This window comes from Rhinatrema bivittatum, chromosome 9 (genome assembly GCF_901001135.1).
Source record: "Rhinatrema bivittatum chromosome 9, aRhiBiv1.1, whole genome shotgun sequence".
Lineage (NCBI taxonomy): Eukaryota > Metazoa > Chordata > Amphibia > Gymnophiona > Rhinatrematidae > Rhinatrema > Rhinatrema bivittatum.
The window spans coordinates 64,202,891-64,224,483 of record NC_042623.1 but is presented as its reverse complement, the minus strand read 5'-3'; the positions used below and the strand labels follow the sequence as shown (position 1 = coordinate 64,224,483).

Sequence of the window (21,593 nt, the reverse complement as noted above, 5' to 3'; positions counted from 1 at the left end):
TTGTTAGAAAGTCTGTGGACGGGCATCTGAGGGAAGGCTGTGTCATAGAAGGGCCTGAAAACTTCTCTTGGGCAACCTTAGGACTCCTACAGGCAGCGGCCAGGACTCCTGTGTACCACTTCTGGCTTTGTACGATGCCTGGGACGGTTGCAAGGGGTGGACAAGGAGGGCGACCGTCCTGGGCACCAAGCTGGGGGGGGCGGTGCCACACTGCACTTTTCATTGTCTGTGAGTTTGCAAGCATATCGTCCCGAAAGGGAAGGGGGGTCTCCAAAAGCATCCCGCTGTCCAGCAGTGGCCCCCAAGGTGTGTCCTAAAGTAAAGAAAACACTTGCATTCTCAAACCTGTAGGTTATGTATGCTTGGGTGGCCAGTTTTCAAATATTCTTCTGAGGGATATATTAGGAGCTATCTTAAAGCCCTTCTGCAGTGCATTGGACTGGATCTTTTTTTTTTTCTGGATAGAACAATCAATGTTCTTTCTTTCTACCAAAGTATGAGATGATTCTTTCAAATTGGAGAGTTTTGGCCACATTAGAGCATGCTTGCTTAGACTGCTGTGAGTACGATAGTTGCCTATGCCTGAATGCAGATAAAGCTGCCTGTTGTCCTATTTTTTGTTAGATTTATTCTGATTTTAGCCTTTGCTAACGTGAGATGAGCACAAGGGTTTTTGTGCATTGGAAGATGGAGAGAATTAATCCCCAAAGCTCACTGGCGGAGAACCAGCACATTTTGAGTCCTGGAGAGTTTGGTTGGCATTCTCCATTACAGATCAGTGCCCTCTCCCTTCACTTCTGAGAGCAGGAGCAACACTATTCAGTCTCTGTCTTGTGACACCCCTCGGATGCAAGACGAGTCTCTCTTGCCTGCATGTCCGATCCAGTCCTAGATCGAGTGGTGGCTCATTACCTGGCTACCCATAAAACACTGTTGGATTCTCGAACCTTTCCCAACGCAGTGTGCCCAGGAATGCAGGTTCTAAAGGAGTGACCTCCGTATCCCAATGAACTTAATGTGCAGCGGGCGCTGCTCTCTCCCTTCTCCTGTTCTGCAAAAGATCAGACTCTGGGCCCTTGCTTCTTCCTGTTCTCAGTCCTAGTGACGAGCTGGGATCTCTCTGCGTGCCCTTTCCTGGCGGAAATCACCTCCCGCACATCCAGTGAGGGTGCCCAGGTCTGTCCCTCTCTTGGTATTAAAGAATGTCTTTACTTTTAGTAAGGTAAGGGGGGAGGGGGGCCCCACACGTGATGAAGAGATTCAGGCTTCCACGCCATCCCCCTTGGTACCGCAGGCTGATTGATGTGCACTGCTTCAGACTACGTTCCTTCTGCCTTCCAAGCTTTTATATAAGCTGTTCCTCTCACCAGCACGTCTTTATAGAACAACATTAACTATCGTTTCTGGTTGGCTGACTTTGAGTTTCCCCTTCTGATTAGCAGATACATTCACTTAACCTACATCTGATTATGGCCCAGACTGAGTACAGCTTATAAACGTTAAAGTACACAATACAAAATTATAAGACTGCTCTTTTGGGAAGAGTCTTGATGGGTTTTTTTGTTTGTTTTTTTTAAGTTAAAAGGGCTAATTCAAACATTGTGGTTGCTCCTTAGCATATATTTGGTAGGAGATGAATTCATCTGTTTGTCAGATTGCCAGTCTAGACTTGACTGGTCTGTGTGAGAAAATGGCATAGAATGTTCTTAAAAAAAATCCGGGGGTGTGATTATAGAACGAGGAAAGATCTAGCGAAGCTTGAAGAATGAGCTAGAGTTTGGCAGCTAAGATTTAATGCTACAAAATGCAGAGATACCTTTGAGCTGCCAAGGCCCAAGGGAAGGCAGTACAGTCTAGGGCGTGAAATTCTTCTATGTATGAGTGAAGAGCAGGATCCTGGGGGATGATTGTCTCTGATGGTCTCAATGTGGACAGGGTTGATGGTAAAAGCAAGAAAGGTGCTTGCATGCATAGGGAGAGGAATGATCAGCCGGAAAATGGGAGTCCCTGGTGAGACCTCATTTGGAATACTGTGCACAGTTCTGGAGACCTCGTCTGTAAAATAATAGAAACAGGATGGAGCTGGTCCAGAGCATGGCCACTAAAACTCTGTAACCTTCATACTAAAGTGTATGGAAACAGACTTAAAACTATAAGCGAGCTTATCGAGAGGGGAGATACGATAGACATTTAAATACCTCAGAGGTATAAATGCTTAAGAGGTGGGACTTTTTCAGCAGAAAGGAGACTCTGGATAATGGGGTGAGGGTGAAAGGGATTAGACTGAGGAGTCATGTAAAGACCCTTTCTTTACCGAGAGGGTGGTGGATGTGTGGGACAGCCTTCCAGTGGAGGTGATGGAGACATGGACAGAATTTGAATTCAAGAGAGCGTTGGGACAAGCACAGGGGATCTTTTGAGAGTGGTAGGGATGGTAGAGTTGAGCATGTGTGTGGATAGGCCGACTGGATAGGCCGTGTGGGCCTTCTCTGTCATGTTATTTCTATGTGTGGGTACAAGGGGAAGAGTTCATAGTAGAATGTATTCATTGTTCTTATTTAACAGCTAATAAAATGTGACTGCTGTTCTTATGCACGCTTTGGGTTGACTAGTTCTAATGAAAATCAGGGCTAACGCAGCCAAGGTGTGCAAACCATTGAGCTGCTTAGGACAGCCACTTCTGAGTGGGTGAAGGGGAGGTGGCTGCTGTAGGCCCCGGAGCTGGCAGAGGTTCCCAATTTCCAGTGGCCGAAGAACGGTGCCATGCATCCGCAGGCCAGCAGGATGGGAGGCTGGAGGAAGTGCTTCACACAGCTATGCTGCTTCTCCTGGGCCCCCTCCTACCTACCCCCTGGTAGTATGGCCAGCAAGATCTGAACAGCCGCTCTGTTTCTGTTCTTCCTCCCCCTTCTTGTCTGCTCCACGTTGTGCCTTATTGTCACAGGGCGAGGAAGGGAAGGACTGGAGCTCTGCTCCTGGGACGTTAAACTCCATGCTGGCTACCGGTAGAAAGAAGAGAAGGGAGCCAGCAGGCAAACTATGAAAAGTGTGGGTGAATGCTTGGGAATGAGGTGAGGAAGAGCGTGAATGTAAACCTGGGCTCACTGGCACCCTTTTTACTTTCCTTTTAGTCTGCACTGTCGCGTGTTCTGCGGCAGATTGTGAGAGAGAACTAGGATGCGGGATTGGAGGTGCCTGCAGGAGAACCGTGGAGGGGGTGCGAGAGAGAAATTGGAAGGGTAAAGGGTAGTGCAAGAGAGCCGGGGTTGGGGGGATTACAGAAAGTGTGAGAGGAGGGGAGGATGGGAAAGGTGGGTGAAAGCAAGCCAGAGTAGGTTATGGGTGGGGAGAAGTTGGTAAGAGACAGTTATTGTCGGGGTGGGGATGAGGCAGAGGAGGGGCCTGTATGAGAGAATGCCAGAGGTTGTGATATAGGGAGATTTGAGAGAGCCATCCGCAGAGGAGGGGGGGTGGATTTGAGAGAGAGAGAACTAGAAGAGGGTATGAGAGGAAGAGGAATGCATGCAAGGGGGAGTGACTGGGGGTGAGAGAGCATCAGAGAGAAGGCAATAGGGGGCAGCCATGAGAGGAGGTGATCAGAGGTTTAAAGTCGGTCTGAAGTGATTGATGGGATGAAGGAATCAAACTGGAGTGGATGGGAGAACCAGAAACTGATACTTGTGGCAGGAACTGCTGAAGATGTTTCCTGCAGCCTCCTCCAGGCCAGCCTCAGGCTGCAGCTCTGTCATCGCTAGCAGCAAGCTGAAGAGGATCCCTAACACCAGAAGCAGACCGTAATAGCCAGGACCTGATGCTTTTTGCCAGAGCCGTTGCCTTTCCGTCCCGCAGCCCTTTCCGTTGCTCTGGCCCGGTCCTGGACTGTAACACCACCCCAGCCGCATCCGTGACGGTGAGCAGGACTGGAGCCCTTATAGCAGAGGCAGGCCCCGCCCCTTTGCGGACTCCTTCACAAGTCGCTTTGTTGTGGTGCTTTTGGTCTTTGGCCATTTTTTTTTTTTTTTACATTTTTACTTTGGGATCTGGTTTTGCTATGCTGTAATGTGTGGTTGGGAGGCTTAGGTGGTTTAAATGTTCATTTCCTTAAATTAGGTAACATCTTCCTTCTGTCTTGGTGAGAATGAGTGAGGGGTGAGCATTTGCTAGGATTATAAGGTATATCGTGAATTTTTATGTTTTATGGTGTTTATGCTTCTTTTGAGTTTTGTTGTTGATATTTTATTGTACCCTGCATTAGGATTTCTCCTGTAGAGTGTGAGTGTGAATGAAATGAAACAGTTGAGACAGGGTGCGAGTAAGAGGGGATGGTTGGGGGTGATGAAGAGTGCTGAGAGAGCCTGTGAAGGAGTGGCTGTTGGGGGAGAAGGGAGCCAGATAACATGAGATTGCTGAGTGGAGCAAGCCGAGTAGGGAGAGATGTTAGGGAAATGATCTGTTGGGACAGGGAAAATCAGCGCATGAGAGAAAATGAAGGGAAAAAAGAAGTGAGGGAGAAAGGCGTGAGATCCAGGTATGAGAGGTGTTGAAGAGATTGAAACAAGGGAGACATTTAGAGGCAGTGAAGAGGAAAGATAGAGCAAAGTTAGATGAAAAGGGAATAAAACATGGAAAAGAGACCCTGGAAAAGGAGTTAGATGAAAGAGAAAAGGAAAAAAACCAGGACTAACACACATTAGGGGAGAAAAACATCCAATTAACAGTCTTCAGCTATGTGAGATCCTGGCTTTTGGTGGAGATGGGGGTGGATTAGGGCTTTTGGTTAAATGTGGGGGCAAAGCAGCAGATCAGGACTTTTAGGGATGGGGTGAGGAAGCAGATCAAGAGTTTTGGAGACAGGATGGGCAGCAGCTGATCCAAGCTTTGGAGGTAGGTCTAGAGAAAGGGAAAGAGGAGACAGTGGCTTGATCAGGGCCTGAGAGAGAAACTGTGGCCTGAATAGGGCCAGAAAAAGAGGGTAGTAGTGGTTCTTAAGCAAGAAAAGGGAAAAACAAAAACAGATGGGTTTGGAGGGGGTAAAGGAGGAAACGAGAGAAAAAGTGGTGAGGGGAGAGGACAAAGGGTAAGCATGGGAGAGGAGAGAGAAAAATGTGTGTTGAAAAAATGTTCTCACTAAAGCAGGGGCCTCAGAATTATTTCTCCCAGGGGAATATCTGGCCAGCCGTTACTCTTGGTGTCGTCCGTCCTCTTCCTTCCCTAGTGTTCCAGCCTCAACCCACCCCCTCCTATTCCAGCCCTGCCTGAACCAGGGAGACAGCAGTCAGAGCATGGGGGGCCTGTGAGCCAGCTCGTGCTCCCAGTCCCTCCAGTGGCCTCAGCCCTGCCTCAAGCCCGGGCTTCCTGTTCAGAAAGGAAGCTTTTTTTGGGGGGGGGGGGAGGCAGGGCTTTTGTGGGGCTTGGGATGCTCTGTGAGCAGGGGGGGGCCATCGCTGTGGGCGTTCACACGGGGCGGCCCAGCAAGGGGTACCGCTTCTAATGAAAACGAACGATTCCTGCCCGTTACTGAAATTAAAAACCCAGCTCTGTCTGTCTGTCTTTTCTTCGTCATTTTTGGGATGGCTGCAGGGCCTGAGGCTTCCAGTTTTGTAAAGGTTCATCTTTCTAAGTGCGGTCGGGGAAAAATGAACCCAGACAGGAGCAGCTCTTGTTCTATATAAAGTCATCCTTTTGAATTCCTACCGCATCACTGTCAGTTTGCATACGGAGAGTGCCGCCTGTTGTCCTTTTGTTCTCTGGGGGATTCTAAATGCTGAGTTATTGAATAGAGAAGTGATTAAGTCCGTAACCTTTTTTTTTTTTTCTTTGCCCAGTCCTCCTCTTTTTTTTTTTTTGTTCTTTTCTTTCCTAGCAAAGTCCTTTGGACTTAATCCAGTCTGTCCGTCTGTGTAGCTACAAAACAATTATTTTAACAATGGCTGGAAAGTGTCCCGTTCTGCCCAGCACATTGGCCTGTGACAGCGCACCGGGAGATCGTGCAGAAAGAAATTCCCAGCCAAGCTTTTCCCCCGTTTTATGTCTGAGGAGCGAGACTAACGATGCTGTATCGAGTGCTTAGAGCATCGGGCCTTTAGGACCTTAAAACCAGTTGTATTGTTCTAATAAATTTGCACAGGGTTTCAGTGTATTTTTAATGAAATGTGTTGAGCAATAAACAGCAGATTGTGAAGGCAGAGGCAGGATCATTCAAATGCAGAGACTTCAATTATATAGACAGAGAATGTTGTGGTGTTTTGGGTTTTTTTTATTTTAGGATTTATGTATATCCTAGTGTTCTAATAAAAAATATGATGGAAGTTAATAAAATCATGAGTGGGGTGAGAGAAGTAAATAAAGGATGGTTATTTACTCTCTTAAATAATGTTAAAAGAAAGGAACACTCTCTGAAACTAATAATCAACAGATTTAAAGCAAACCATAGAAAGTCCTTTTTCTCTCTCAGAGCACAGTCAAGCTGTGGAATCTGTGGTCAGGGTGACTAGAGGTTTTAAAAGGGATTTGGACAAGTTTCTGGAGGAAAAGTCCATAAAACAACTAGACTGTGAAAGCTATTGCTATCCCTTTGAGTACTTGTGACCTGGACTGATCACCATTGGGGACAGGATATTGGGCTTGATGGAGCTTGCTCTGACCCAGCTTGGCAACTTCTTTTGTTCTTATGTTAGTTTGGAAGGGATTCAGTTCAATGAGTTCATATGTTGTGCCTTGAAAATTATAAATAAAAAGTTGTTACACACCACTATGCAATTTTTTTTATATATATTTGGTGCCCTCTATTATATTCCTATCTATCTGTAATAAAGGAAAAATGAAGTGGTTAATGTCTTATATTGCTGCCTTTTTAATTCATAGAGTTGTAGCATGTTATCCTAAACTCATACTCTTCTTAGGGTTTAGCCCTGTATTGGAAGAGGTGATCTATTCTTATAGATGCAACTACAATATTAACATGTTTTTTCTAACACATTTGGTTTTTTGGCAGTGTCGTTTGTGTTGGCGGAGACGGCACATTCAGTGAAGTGATGCATGGCCTGATAGGAAGAATGCAGAAGGATTCCAGCATAGATCAGAATAATCCTATAGCACCACTAGCCCCGTGCAACATAAGGATTGGCATAATCCCTGCTGGTAAGAAAGCAAAACAACTCATCTGCATTTTAATTAGGGCCTTGTTATTCTTTCTGTGGCATTAGACTTTAGTAGAATTCAAAATCAGTAGTGAGGGTATGTCATCATTTTTATAGGCCTTGAGATAAAAGGTACTATATGTGATCAGAAAGAGTAGTGCATTGTAGACCCAGCCACTGTATATTCATAAGTTCTCATTCTGCAGTTGTGTTTCTGTCCTTTATTTCCTGGCTACTCTAGCCCCCAAGTTCTTTCTCCCTGTTATTTGTATCTGCGCTTCGGCCTTCCTGTTATATGGTTTGTTCAGTTAACCCCTAAGTTCGATGTAAACCGGCCTGATATGAAGCTTGTCATGAAGTTCAGTATAGAAAAATGTTAAATAAATAAATAGACCTTTCACTTTTCCTCCATTGCTTCTCAGGCAAATTGTTCATTTTTCTGCTTAATCATAAAAGACCTGATAGGAGTGGAGGGGGTAGCTCTCGTGGTTAGAGCAGCAGGCTTATGACCCAAGGAAGCCAGGGTTCAGATCCCACTGTCGCTCCTTGTGACCTTGGGCAAGTCACTTAACCCTCCATTGCTTCAGGTACAAAAGTTAGATAGTAAGCCCTGTGGGGATAGGGAACTACCTAGAGTTACCTGAGTGTACTGATGTACACGTTAAAGCTCTGAAAAGTGGAATATAAAAATCTAAATAAATAAATCCAGACAGATTTGGTCCATGAAAGACCTGATCAGACCAGGCCTTCCATGGGTATAAAACCAAAAGTAGTTCCTCTGTGTGTCTGAGACTCTCTCTTTATGGCCTGACTTTTATTGTTGGGTCAGTTTAAAATGAATTTACTCCCAGGTATAAATTTAAAAACCTAATCAATGAAGAGCATCTTGGAAACCTAGCTCTTAACATTTGTCTTCATGGTATCTGATGCTTTGGGGGCAGGGGAGGTGACCAAATTTGAGATTCAAGTGACCAAGAGCTTCTGCGTTCCAGAATATCCACGATGATGAATATTCGTGAGAGAGATTTTTATGTGCGATTGTTCTAAGAACTCGGTTGAGAAGGGTAGTTTTTGTCCCTGTGGAAACCAGACATATCTGGAGTCCTTGAGGAACGTGTGCGAGAAGCACGCTTCTAAAATACGTAGTGCCGGTGGTCTAATGAATAATGATGCCAACTTAAATGCTCATTTTCGGCTCTGTGTGTAAAATCCTTCTGCTCGGCCTCGTGAATGTGAGCTATATCAGTGGCTGAGCCGTCTTGCTGGCGATGTTCTCGACAAACAGTGCCTAGGGTTAAAGAACACTTGATGATAGGGAGGCAAGAAATAAATGTGTTTGTGCTAGGTGATGGCAAAGAAAAGCTGTCTGCATTTTCTCTGTGGGGCGTGAAATGATACTGAATTTTAGACAACTGAAAAATAAGCAGCTCGTTTTAAAGGGAAATGCTTATCATGTTCATTTATTTATGCCCCAAATCGAATAGGACTGAGTAGTGGACACGGTATTACTCACAAACATTTGTTTATGAAAGCTATTATGGAATATCAGGCTTAAAGTACTTCTGATGTATTTAGCTTGCCCATAGGGAGAACAATTTATTTTTTTCCTTTTTATCGCATTTACAATGAAACTTCATATCGAAGATAATTTGGGCTTCCCACTACCTGCCTTCATATCAACCTGCAGTACTTATCATGATATACTTTTGATTTTTATGGTTACCTTTAAAGGATGCAGTGGCCCAGAGATTTGTTTGCATGGTGCATAACAACCACAGACGCACAATACCTTTCCAAGTACAAAATTAGTTTCTAACTTAGGTGACTTCTAAATAAATTGAGCATGGGCCCTAGAGTGACTGTGACTGGGTTAGAAATTGGTTGTGTGGGAGGCGACAAAGGCTAGCGGTACTCGGCGTTCGCTCTGAGGAGAGGGGGCATTACCGTTGTGCGGCTTGGACCGGTTCTTTTCACCATTTTCATGTGACGTTGCGGAAATTGGCAGGAAAGGTTTGTCTCTTTGCCTATGGTAGCAAATCTGCAACAGGGTAGACTGCCAGGAAGATGAGTCAGATATGAGAAAGGGATCTAGTGAAGCTCAAAGAATGGTCTATAGGGTCTGGCAGCTAAAATGTAATGCTAAAAAAATGCAGTGTGTTTGCTTTTAGGATGCAAAAACCCAAAGGAGAGGTACAGAATAGGCAGGGGAAATTCTTCTAAGCATGGAAGAATGGGATCTGGGAGGGATCAAATCTGATGATTTCAAGGTGGCCCAGACAGGTGGCTGCATAGGGAGAGAGGAATAGTCAGCAGAAAAAGGGAGTTGATACTGCCCCATATAGATTCCTGGTGAAACCTCATTTGGAGGACTTTGTACTATTCTGCAGCCCGCATCTTCAAAAGAATATAAACTGGTTGGCGTCAATCCAGAGGACGGTTGCTAAAATGTCAGTTGTCTTTGTTCTAGAACATACAAGGACAAACTTAAAGGTCTAAACAGGTATGCCCTAGAAGCAAGGCGAGATAGGGGAGACATGATAGAGATATTTAAGTACTTCCAAGGTTTCATGCACAGAAGGTCAGCCTTTTTCAAAAGAAAGGAGAGGGATAGGCTCAGGAGTAATCTAATGAAATATGTTTTTACAGAGAGGCTGATGGATGCATGGAGCAGTATCTGAATTCAAGAAAGCATGGGATAAGCATGGAATCTCTGAGGGAATGGTGGAAATTGTAAAGTTAAATTAGTTGGGCAGACTAGATGTACCCTAAGGTCTCTCTTTTTTTTTTTTTTCTGCCATCACATTTCTGTTTCTATAAGAACTTTATATATTTCTTATATCTTGTACCATCTTCCATCATCTACTACTGTCTTTAGTGTGTATCTCATCTTGCTTGTTTCTTTGTGCTTTGTCTACTGTATTGGTCTGAACATAAGATGGCCTCAAATAGAAGCGACCCCCCTTATGATCAGGCCAATATGATAGAAGAACCTCTACATGGCCTATAGCAGCCATATCTCCTGCTGACCCAATCACCGATTCCTCACTGGCCTGCTCCATTCACCTACTCAGTCCCTATTCTCCCATTGAATCAGGTAGTCCTTACACGCCGCCTTCACCCATCCAATCCCGAGTCCCCACTCTCCTCCTCACACCTCCTCGTGGCTCAGCCCTACCTGATCAGACCCAGCCAGCAGCCTAGTGCGTCTCCAACCTCCCACAGCCCCTACCACCACCCGGTTACTGAGTCCCCACATTCCTCCCTCCTCCCTCCACCTATCCAATCTGTAAGTACTTCTCTCCCCCCCTCACCTTTCCACCCCAGTGTCTCTCCTACCTATACATTACCCTCCTCCCTAGCCCTGTGTTTCTCTAACCTGCTGTTCCTGCTGCTGACACCTCTCCTCCTGACACATTTTCAAACAGCTAATTTGTAATAGGAGTCAAGGGCATTGACAGCGGAAGGAGCAGAGTGAAAACGTGCAGGGCCTTCAGCTTTAGTGGTAGGAAGGAGGCACCTGAGATGTGGGTAGAGAGCTGGGAAGTTGGGAGAAACATTGGGCCGCTGGCCGGACCTGTTCTGGCCGGGTGGTTGTGGCGAGGTGACACGAGAGGCATTGGCAAGCACCAATGGACAAGGCCAACGGTTAGTAGCTAAGGTTGAAGCCTTGATAATCAGTGCAACTGCTCAGGAGTTTCAAACCTGTGCGGATTCCATGTTTAGGATTATTAAACATTTCAAATTTGAAACATTTAGTGGTTTTCCAACAAAGATGATTGATTGCCATTATTTTCTTTGTATTTTTCTTCCCCTGTAGTGCTAGTGTTTGTGGCCAGAAAATAAATCCTGTCGGCTTCTATAGACTCATTCTGTGGGACTGTCAGGGCTGTGGGTGCTGCAAAGGTCTCGAGAATGAGGTTGTGTTAGTGATAAGGCTTAACGGATATACACGGCGCTCTGAATGGGGTCCTAATTAAGATTACACAGCTGGAGCTGCGCTGCAGCAAAACCTAAGCTAATGAGGGATCCAGAAATGAAAGTCTGTGCCTTGGATCTTTTCCTGTCTTTTGGACTGGAAAGCCAGCATTAATGTGGATGCGATGCAGGCCCATTCCTGAAAAGAAAACCAACTAAATCATGATTTCAGCCATGTCTATATATAAAAAAGAAACAAAAAGAAGATCCGAGGCAGCAGATGTCTGCTACATATAAAGTGCTAGAAATTGGGAAGAATGTATTAGTTCAGCTTGACTGCACATTTGTGATAAAGCAGAGTTAACGAAAGTGTTTCCATTTCTGCTGTTGCATAGCATTTGGAAGCAAACTCATGGTGCTGAATGGTACGAGCAGCAGCAAGCCCGGGTGACCTGGAAAGCCAGCACAGTTGTACATGTGTAGACAGAAATATTGTATGCAGGGCATGAAACGTCCGCTCCAGTTTCAGCTTGCCAGGCTACTCCCCCTGAGGCCAGCATGAGGCTGGAAACTCAGTCAGCATTTTCTCTGGTACATACGGTAGGGCCACAAATCATGAAGGCCCTAATCCACATTTTGTGCAGCTGGGTGTAATGAGCAGATCAAAGCGAAGGAAACAAAGAGAGACCCTCTTATGCGCCCCAATAGTAGACACTGGATAATGTCCTGCCTTATTTCTGGCCTAGCTTTTTTCTTTCTGACCCCCACCACCATCTTTCCCCATCCTTCTCTCTCTCTCCTTCACCTCCTTCCCATCGATAGCTGCCATTACCTGCTTTGGGTCTGCTTGTGCTCCTCATAGCATTGCAGTGCCCCAAATCATCCTCACCCTTTGTCCCCCCCCCCTCTGCTGTCTCTCCCCCCCCCCCCCCCTTTACCTCTTTCCTGTCTCTCCTTTCTTGCTTTCTTCCTTCTCCCTCCCTTGCTGACTCTTTGCCCCTTGCTCTCTCTTTTCCAGTTTTGCTTTCTTCTTCCCTGCTATCTTTCTCTTCTTCTCTCTCTGTCTCTTTGCTCTCTCCTTTCTTGCTTTCTTCCTTCTCCCTCCCTTGCCGACTCTTTGCCCCCTTGCTCTCTTTTCCAGTTTTGCTTTCTTCTTCCCTGCTATCTTTCTCTTCTTCTCTCTTTGTCTCTTTGCTCTCTCCTTTCTTGCTTTCTTCCTTCTCCCTCCCTTGCCGACTCTTTGCCCCCTTGCTCTCTCTTTTCCAGTTTTGCTTTCTTCTTCCCTGCTATCTTTCTCTTCTTCTCTCTTTGTCTCTTTGCTCTCTCCTTTCTTGCTTTCTTCCTTCTCCCTCCTTTGCCGACTCTTTGCCCCCTTGCTCTCTTTTCCAGTTTTGCTTTCTTCTTCCCTGCTATCTTTCTCTTCTTCTCTCTTTGTCTCTTTGCTCTCTCCTTTCTTGCTTTCTTCCTTCTCCCTCCCTTGCCGACTCTTTGCCCCCTTGCTCTCTCTTTTCCAGTTTTGCTCTCTTCTTCCTTGCTATCTTTCTCTTCTTCTCTCTCTGTCTCTTTGCTCTATCTACTTCATTACTTTTTATTCCCCCTACCCATTTTTTGCTCTTCTGACCACCTTCCCTCTCATACTACAGCTTGTTAATGAGTGGAAGCCTCACCCCGAGCAGACGTGGGGAAGGAGAGAGAAGTGTTTTTTCCCGAGTGCTGCTGCTTCTGCCTCCCTTGCGCTCGATTCGTTGTGACTGCTTTGTTGGTAATCTATAGGCCCTGAGAGAAGACGGAGTGGCAGCGCTTGACAGAGGTGCTTCCTGCTTGTCCTGTCAATTACGCATTCCATAACCCCTATGGCAAATCAGTTACTTCAGCACAGCTAGGCTGCTGAAAATCCCCGTATTTGGCGCCACTTAGATGGATACGCTTTCCTGCTAAATTACACCTGCGATTTGGCGAGTCTGACTTATCCGATTAATGTAACCGGATAAATTTGAATATTGCTATTTATCCAGCTAACTAGGGCTGCCCCGATCTGCTCATTGCCCACCCATTAGTTATCCAGCAAACTACTTAGACCTTATCTGGTTAAGTAGTGACTGCTGATCATCTGGCTACGACTTATCCAGCTAAGTAGAGTTGAATATCAGGCCCTAAAATGTTAAGCACATGTATAAGTGAAAGAAAGATGCTATTTGCTTGTGTGGATTGCCAGTTGCCAAGGGTACCCATTCTTTGTCACAGTATAGTATTTGATGGAGAAGTTAAAGGAAGTGATTGTGGTGTTTCAGTCTCCATCATGGTCAGGCGATAAGGAAAACTGTGGTGGCTTTGTTTTTTTGTAGCTGAGTCGTGGAGTACAAGGAGGGGAGGGCATGGTGGAAATGAGCCAGTAACTGGCCGTACCAAATACATACCAGTTTGCTCAACTGATTTGTCATCCGGTTGTGTTGATTGAAAGAAATTGCTGTCACTATAAGAAATGTAGATGTTAAAATATCATGGCTACCCTAATTGGCTTACTTACATTTTTGCATGTACACATATGTGGTTCTGAAGAGACATGTAATTCCCTGTCCCATTACTTTTCTTGTGCTAAAAGGACGTCTTTAGTAGAGAATGATGCTTTAACATTGTGGTTGCTGAGATGTGAAGGAAATCATCCTTCTTGATATGAAGTACTTTTTTTTTTTTTTTTTTTTATATATTAAAAAAAAAAGTGAGGGCAAGACAAAGCATGCCAAATACTTATGCAAATAAATGTTTCTCGTTAACTACTTTATATTTACATTTCATCTTATTCTTACCAATGCTGCTTTGTGTTCTGAGAAGATTATCTAGCCATTATGACTCTGTGAGGGAGTATACCAGGAAGAAATGAAACAAATCTCCGTGAACTTGGAAGGTGTTCTAGGGCAGATTGACAAAGTAAAGAGTAGCAAATCACCTGGACCAGATGGTATATATCCCAGAGTGCTGAAAGAACTGAGAAATGAAATTGCAGACCTGCTATTGGAAATTTGTAAACTACCAGTAACATCTTTGGTACCTGAAGACTGGAGGGTTGCCAATCTAATGCCAATTTTTAAAAAGGAATCAAGGGGTGATCCAGGACATTGCAGACCAGTGAGTCTGACGTTTGTGCCAGGCAAAATGGTAGAAACTATCAAAGAACAAAACCGCTGAACATATAGATAAGCATAGTTTAATGGGACAAAGCCAACATGGATTTAGCCAAGGAAAGTCTTGCCTTACAAATTTGCTACATTTTGAGGGCATAAATAAACATGGATAATGGAAGTCCCTCATGAGAGACTTCTTAGGAAATTAAAAAATCATGGGATGGGGCAGTGTCCTATTGTGGATTGCCCAACTGGTTAAAAGAGAGAATACTACTACTACTTTTTCTTAACTTTTCTATAGCGCAACACAACATACGCAGTACTGTATAAACATACAAAAATACAGTCCCTTCTCAATAGAGCTTACAATCTAAAAAGACAAAAATACAGGATAAGAGACTTGGTTAAAAGAAAAAAGTTAGTCAAGACTAAAAGCAGACAATCAGGCATAATAAAAATCATCTGACCATGCAAACCATCAAATGAACTCTCAGCTATAATCTCCAACCAAACCCGTTTTCCCTCCTCATCCAACTCAAGAATACTTATTGGAATTGATATGTTTATTCTGTATATGCTCAAATTGCTATAATGTTTCAAAACTGCTAAGAAAAAATGTTCTCTTTGTAAACCGTTATGATGGCTCTACCGAATAACGGTATATAAAACTCATCAAATAAATAAAAGTGGTTTCAAAAAAGTGAGTCTTTAGATGGGATTTAAACATGGCAAGAGAGGGAGCATAAAGCACCAGTTCAGGAAGACTATTCCAAGCACACGATGCAGCCAGGTGGAAAGCACGGAGATAGACGGTAGATGATTACAACTAAAAAAAAAAACCTAAATTGGGCTGATACTGCCTGAGGCTCATTGCGGGCAGGAGACAGTGGATTAAACTAAAGGCACGATTACCTGATACCGTCTTTCTTCTCTAAGTTTACAGATATTTCTTGGTAATAGGGTTTGATTATAGTTGTTGATCCCTCTCTGATTTTTCATTTTTGTTAGGTTTCTGAGAGGAGTTGCTTGATTTTATGATAAAGAAAGAAACAACATGTTTTAGCAGTGTTTTGGATTGCATAGAGAAGGAGAAAGAGGAGTCGAAAAGGACTCCAAGCTGATGGGACAGGGACGACTGTGTTATCCACAGAAACAGAGAGAGGAAGAAATGGAGAGGTGGGCTAGCGGGAGAAAGATAAGGAGCTCCATCATGGCCAAGTTGAGTTCAAGGCAGTGGGACACCCAGGCAGCAATGTCAGACAGGCAGGCTGAGATCCGGGATTGGATTTCTGGTGAAAGTTTTGGTGTAGAAAGGTAAATCTGGGAGTCGTCAGCATAAAAATGGTTTTGAAAGCCATGAGAGGAGATCAGAGCACCAAGGGAATTAGTAGATAGTGAGAAGAGGTCCCAGGACGGAGCTGTGAGGCACTCCAATTGATAGTGGAATGGCAGTAGAGGAGGAACCACCAGAGGAAATGCTAAAAGTGTGGTGGGAGAGGTAAGAAGAGAACTAAGACAGGACAGAGTATCAAGGAGTAAGTGGTGATAAACCATGTCAAAAGCAGCAGGCAGGTGAAGGAGGTTAAGGACAGAATAAAAACCTTTGACTTGAGCCATAAACAGGTCATTGGAAACTTTGGCAAGGGCTGTTTCAGTTGAATGTAGAGGGCAAAAACTAGATTGGAATGGCTCAAGAATGGCTTGAGTTTTAAGAAAGTCAAGACAGCAGCGGTGAACAGCACGTTCAAGTAGTTTGGAGGCAAAATGGAGAAGGGAGATGGGATGATAGTTGGCAGGACAGGTAGGATCCAGTGAGGGCTTTTTAAGGAGTGGTATGATTACTAGAAAAGTTAACTTGTCAAATATTAATGCCTGTCTTTGAATACCACCACTGTAACCAATCACTGTTTGTTGAGTTATAACTATGAATGTCACTTTGTAAACTGTTGTGATCTAAACATGGAACAACGGTATATAAAATGTTTAAATCCAGCACATTTTGAAGGTAGCAGGATCAGTAGCAGTGGAGAGTGATAGAGTGAGGATGTGACAGATAGAAGGGATGACTGCAGTGGAGACGGAGCTGAGGAATCAGGTGGGGACAGGGTCAGAGGAACAAGTAGTGAATTTGGAGGAAGAGAGAAGATGAGCAGTTTCCCTCCAATGTGACTTCAGGAAAAGAGGAGGCTAAGGGAAAGGTAGATGAAAGAAATGGGGGAGAGGCAGACAAAGGTGAAATAGTTGAGAACTCAAGACTAAGCCATAGTCTCGGTAGCGAGAGGAGGGAATTGAGAGTGGCAAAGAGACGGCGAGAGTTGGATGTAAGAGTTTGCCAGATGGACATAGGGCACTTGCCAGACAAGACTACTAGCAGCAAAAGGCCAGCCATAGCTCCCCCTCTGATTGGGCTGATCAGCTTGGACGGTTTCTGTTCAGCTGTGCGGAGTCTAAATACCAATGGAGGGCCCCAGGGATCTGCTTTGGGACCACGGCTTTTTAATATATTTTATAAATGACCTGGAAATGGGAACGAGTGAGGGGATCAAATTTGAATAATTTTGTGTCATCGGCAAAGTTGTTAAATCCCAAGAGGACATTGGGAGACTGGGCATGCAAATGGCAAATGAAATTTAATGTGGACAAGTGCAAAGTGATACACTTAGGGAAGAGTATCCCAAATTATAGTTACACAATGCAAGGTTCCACATTAGGTAGGTGTCGCCACTCAGGAAAAGGATCTAGGTGTCATCGTTTAAAAATATGTTGAAATGTTCTGCTCAGTGTGCTGCAGCAGCCAAGAAAGCAAATCGAATTAGGAAAGGAATGGAGAATAACACAGAGAATATCATAATGTCCCTGTATCACTCCATGGTGCAACCTCATTTTGGGTAGTTCTGGTCACCACATCTCAGTTATAGCAGAATTAGAAAAGGTACAGAGAAGAGCGACCAAAATAATTAAAGGGGATGGAACAATTCCCCCATGAGGAAAGGCTAAATAGGTTAGGACTCTTCAGCTTGGAGAAAAGATGGCTGAAGAGGGAGATATGGTAGAGGTCTATAAAATGAGTGGAATGGAATCACTTGTTTACTCTTTTGTAAAATACAAAGACCAGGGGGGGACACAATGAAGTTATTAAGTAATTTAAAACTAATAAGAGAAATATTTTTTTACTCAGTACATAATTAAGCTCTGGAATTTGTTGCCAGAGGATGTGGTAAAAGCTAATAGTGTAACTGAGTTTAAAAAAGGTTTGGACAAGTTTCTGGAGAAAAGTCCATTGACAATTATTAACATAAATTTACTGACATCCACTGCTTATTCTTGGGATAAGCAGGTTGGAATCTGTCTACCCTTTGGGATCTTGCCAGGTACTTGTGACCTGGCTTGGCCACTGTTGGAAACAGGATCTGGGCTTATTGACTTCTGGTCTGACCCAGTATGGTTAGTCTTATGTTCTTACATTAAGGGACCGGGCAGAGCTATCTCTCCTGGCCCTCCTTAAGATTCAGACCCATAGGGAATCCTGGGTGAAGGGATGAGGCTTTCACCAGAGTACAAGACTGCAGGGCCTAGAAGGGTTAAGTAGGCCCTGGAGAACAGGCAGAAACCTGTTATGTCTGAGGAGTGTGTATTATCTGAAGCTAAGGTGACCTGTATTGTTTGTTTTCGAGTTGCCTTTCTTTTTCACTGTAAATAAAGTGCACCTAAGGACAGCCAAAGTCTATCTCCTTTTTTCCTCTGGCTGTGTCCAAGCTGCTACTGATTGAATTACCACAGACTCATAATCTTTTAAAACAGAATGAGGTCTGGATAAAATGCTAGGAACACAGGGCCTGGAGCCTCACCAGAATTTTCAGAACATCTGCAGGGATTATCTTACTCATAGCATTAAATACCTGCAACAGTTGCTTTGGAAAGGCAAGTTGTTTTCCAATTTATTAGTTAGAACAGGGGTGGCCAACTTCAGTCCTTAAGAGCTACAAACAGGCCTTGTTTTTAGGATATCCACAATGAATATGCATGAGTCAGATTTGCATTCACTGCCTCAAGATATCATGTATATTCACTGTGGATATCCTGAAACCAGGTCTCTCTGTGGCTCTTGAGGACTGAAGTTGGCCACCGCTGCATTATAATTGTGTGTGCTTGTAAAGAACTGAATAGGAAGACTGTGAGCCATTAGTTTCCCTATATTTTTGTGCATTTCAGTTTTTAGCAGTAGAATTCACCAAAACCTTATTGTGCAGGCTAAGAATGGAGGCAAGTATTATTCTCAATTTCTGATGCAGTTGATTGACTGTTCCAGGTTTTGGGAGAGTTTTGCATTCACTAATTATAAACAAACTGTTCCAACTCTGTCAGAATGGTAAAACCACAGTTTAAATAGTAAACCCCTAAAACATGTGGGGGTTCCCCTCCAAATGTGGGGATAGCCAAATCTAATGCATTTAACAGCTTAAACGAGTAGATGTAAATAACTAATTCACACTTTTGGATAACAGAAGGACTATGGGGCACTCCATGAAGTTAGCAAGTAGCACATTTAAGACTAATCGAAGAAAATTCTTTTTCACTCAACGCACAGTTAAGCTCTGGAATTTGTTGCCAGAGGATGTGGTTAGTGCAGTTAGTGTAGCTGTGTTTAAAAAAAGGTTTGGATAAGTTCTTGGAGGAGAAGTCCATTAACTGCTATTAATCAAGTTGACTTAGGGATGTTGGCCTTGGTGGACCCTCAGTCTGACCCAGCATGGCAATTTCTTATGTTCTTATGTTCTCTTAATTAACAGGGCCTAATATAAGATTCTGTAAATCTTAACAAATGTTTTATCAGTTTGACCAAGATGTGCTCAGGAGTTCGAGCGAGTGCTGAAATGCCAAGCAAATCACATTGCAACTTTGTAAACGGTCTTTCTCATGCCATGGGGCCAATATGCTAAGCTGCCTTAAAATCGGCCGTTATTTCCCGCCAAACACCACATTAAGACCTACCTACTGACGTTTAAAGCCAGTGTTTTATGGGAAATAATACAATGTGTTACTGCTGCCAGTTATGTGCAGCCCAGCGTGGGCTGCAGTCTCTTCTCCCAACCCCTAGCACCAAAACGGTTACCTCCACCCATCCAGGAAACAAAGCCGAGGCTTCTCTGACCCCCCCCGCCCCCCAAGATCACTGCCAGCACAGTGAAGGTGAGGTGCCTTTCCTAACCCCTGCCAAAGTCACAGCAGTGACAATAGGGGCAGAAAGGAGGATCCCTCCCTGTTGCCCTGCTGGTGGTAGCATCTAAAATGGCACTGGCACACCTTGCATGGGGTTTTTTTGTCTCTGCAGGAGGGGCGGGGCCAGACTTGTTTACTGCGGTGGGCGAGGAGGCTGTGATTTTGGTGCTTGGGTGGGAGTGCATAGAGGCCCACCTTAGGCCTTTCAATAGTCCCTGGAGCCTAATGCAAAAAACAATTGCACCTCAGGCAGGTGTAATTAAGTTTTTGCATTACTGGTACCGTAGGTTAACACAAACCAAGTTGCTTAACACGATTTCTGTTAACCCATTTAAATATTAATGAGCTGCCTTGCTTGAGTTTCCATGCAAACGCACTCCTTAATATTTGGATCATGCCAGTCCATGTTGACTCCTTATTAATGTGGACTAATACATAAGCCTATTAACACTGTGTAATCCTTGATGCACTGGTACTTTGATCCCAGATGTCACAATCAAAGGCAGGGCCAACAAATTCAAGAAGTTTTAAAATCTAGGATTGATCGTTTGGAGCTGGTTGCCCATATTTAAAAAGCTATAAGATTTGCAGGGGATAGTACCAGAAGGATGGATTCTTAAGTAGAGATAGATACCACCTTTAGATTTGTGTTGCACAACAAATGCATTACTCACCAATCCAAGAAAACTGGCAAATTGTTAGAATTATTGTGTACTTTATTATTTTTATCTGTTTGTATTTATTTAGATTTATATTCCACCATTCAGCCACTTCAGAGTGGGTTATGTTCAGGTACTGTAGGCTTTTTACTGTCCGCAGAGGGCTCACAATCTAGGTTGTGTACCTGAAGCAGTGGAGGGTGATGTGATTGCCCTGCCCAAGATCACAAGGAGCGGCAGTGGGATTTGAAACTTGACTTCCCTGGTTCGTAGCCTGCAGCTCTAACCACTAGGCTTCTCCTCTATTTGTCACTTCTTTGTAGAATATTCCCTTGACACTTTTATAGCATCATTCTGGTGCTCGCAGATTCTGAGTCTTTCATCACAGTTTTGAGAAAACGTTTGCTTTATGTGGTTTGTAAAATGTACCTAGACTGACAAGACAGTTGGCCTTCAGTCACTCACTGCCAAATAAGAACGAGGTTGTCAGTGGGCGTATGTTAACAGAGCTGGTTGCTCTTCTCTGCCTGGCCTTTCCTGTTGATTGTTCGTGGACCTTTTGCCTACCACCGACAATCATCATGCTGCTACATGAATCCAGGTCTGCATCCAGTGCCAACCTCACAGGCTGACTGGGAACCAGACTGCCAGTTATGAAGGAAGACATGGCATGGAAACGCGAGTGACGCTGCATTTAATGTAACGTGCATTTTACTGCACTGTCCCACCGGGTCGTGAAACTACTCACAAATTAGTTTTCCTATGCCGGATTCCAATGCTATGTGAATTGCAAATTCTGATTTTACTGTAAGCGATTCTGATGCCTTGAGACCAACTTTGGGAAACGCACTCTATCCATCCTTCCCTATAAGGAGGGAGCCTGGTATGAGACTGGTATAGGGTGGGGTGTGCTTGTTTTTTATTTGGAGTTTTTGGGTTTTTTTTAAAGTAGCGATACACAAACGTCCTCAAAATAGGTGAGTCAAATAATTCATCGAAGCTGGAAAAGCTTTTTGAAGGTTTGTTAAACTTGCTTGATGAACCTTTTGGAAGAAACCCAAAATGAATCAAATATTTGGTAAGGTTTTGTTGCATTTGTGGATCCTGTTCAGATTTTTTAACTATCAGAATAAGTTTAACATTCTTTTGAATTTTACTCAAATCCATGGCTGGAAACGCAGCAGATTTCCCTGGCAGATGTGGGGAAAACCCAGCCGCACTGAAATTCGCCTAGTTCGAGTTGGATTTCAAATTGTTGGTAGACCTCTTGTTTTTATGCTAAGAGGATTCTGGACTCGTAGATCCTGTGTGTACGTAAAGATCTGTTATTTAATAATACGGACTTTGAATTAGAGTACAACTTACAGTTCCACATGTGCTGTCCCTTCTTATTTGCTGGCTGGCCGCCTCCATCGTGGTGCTTTAGCCCTGGTGGGATTCACAGTTACAGTGCAAGGATTAGTGTGCAGGAGAAGGTTTCAGGGTACCAGAGATTCCCCAGTTGATTTCTGGCTCTCTCAGCAACGACATCTCTTCTG

At 44.1% G+C, this 21,593-nt stretch overlaps 1 protein-coding gene across 1 annotated transcript in view; it reads left to right on the top strand.

Annotated features, from left to right (window-relative positions):
- Positions 1–21,593, top strand: part of CERK (ceramide kinase) — a 116,681-nt gene that overhangs the window by 47,312 nt on the left and 47,776 nt on the right. The window contains exon 6 of the mRNA XM_029615796.1: positions 6,995–7,140. Within this exon, the coding sequence (XP_029471656.1) occupies positions 6,995–7,140 (146 nt within the window). The remainder of the gene's footprint in view (positions 1–6,994; positions 7,141–21,593) is intronic.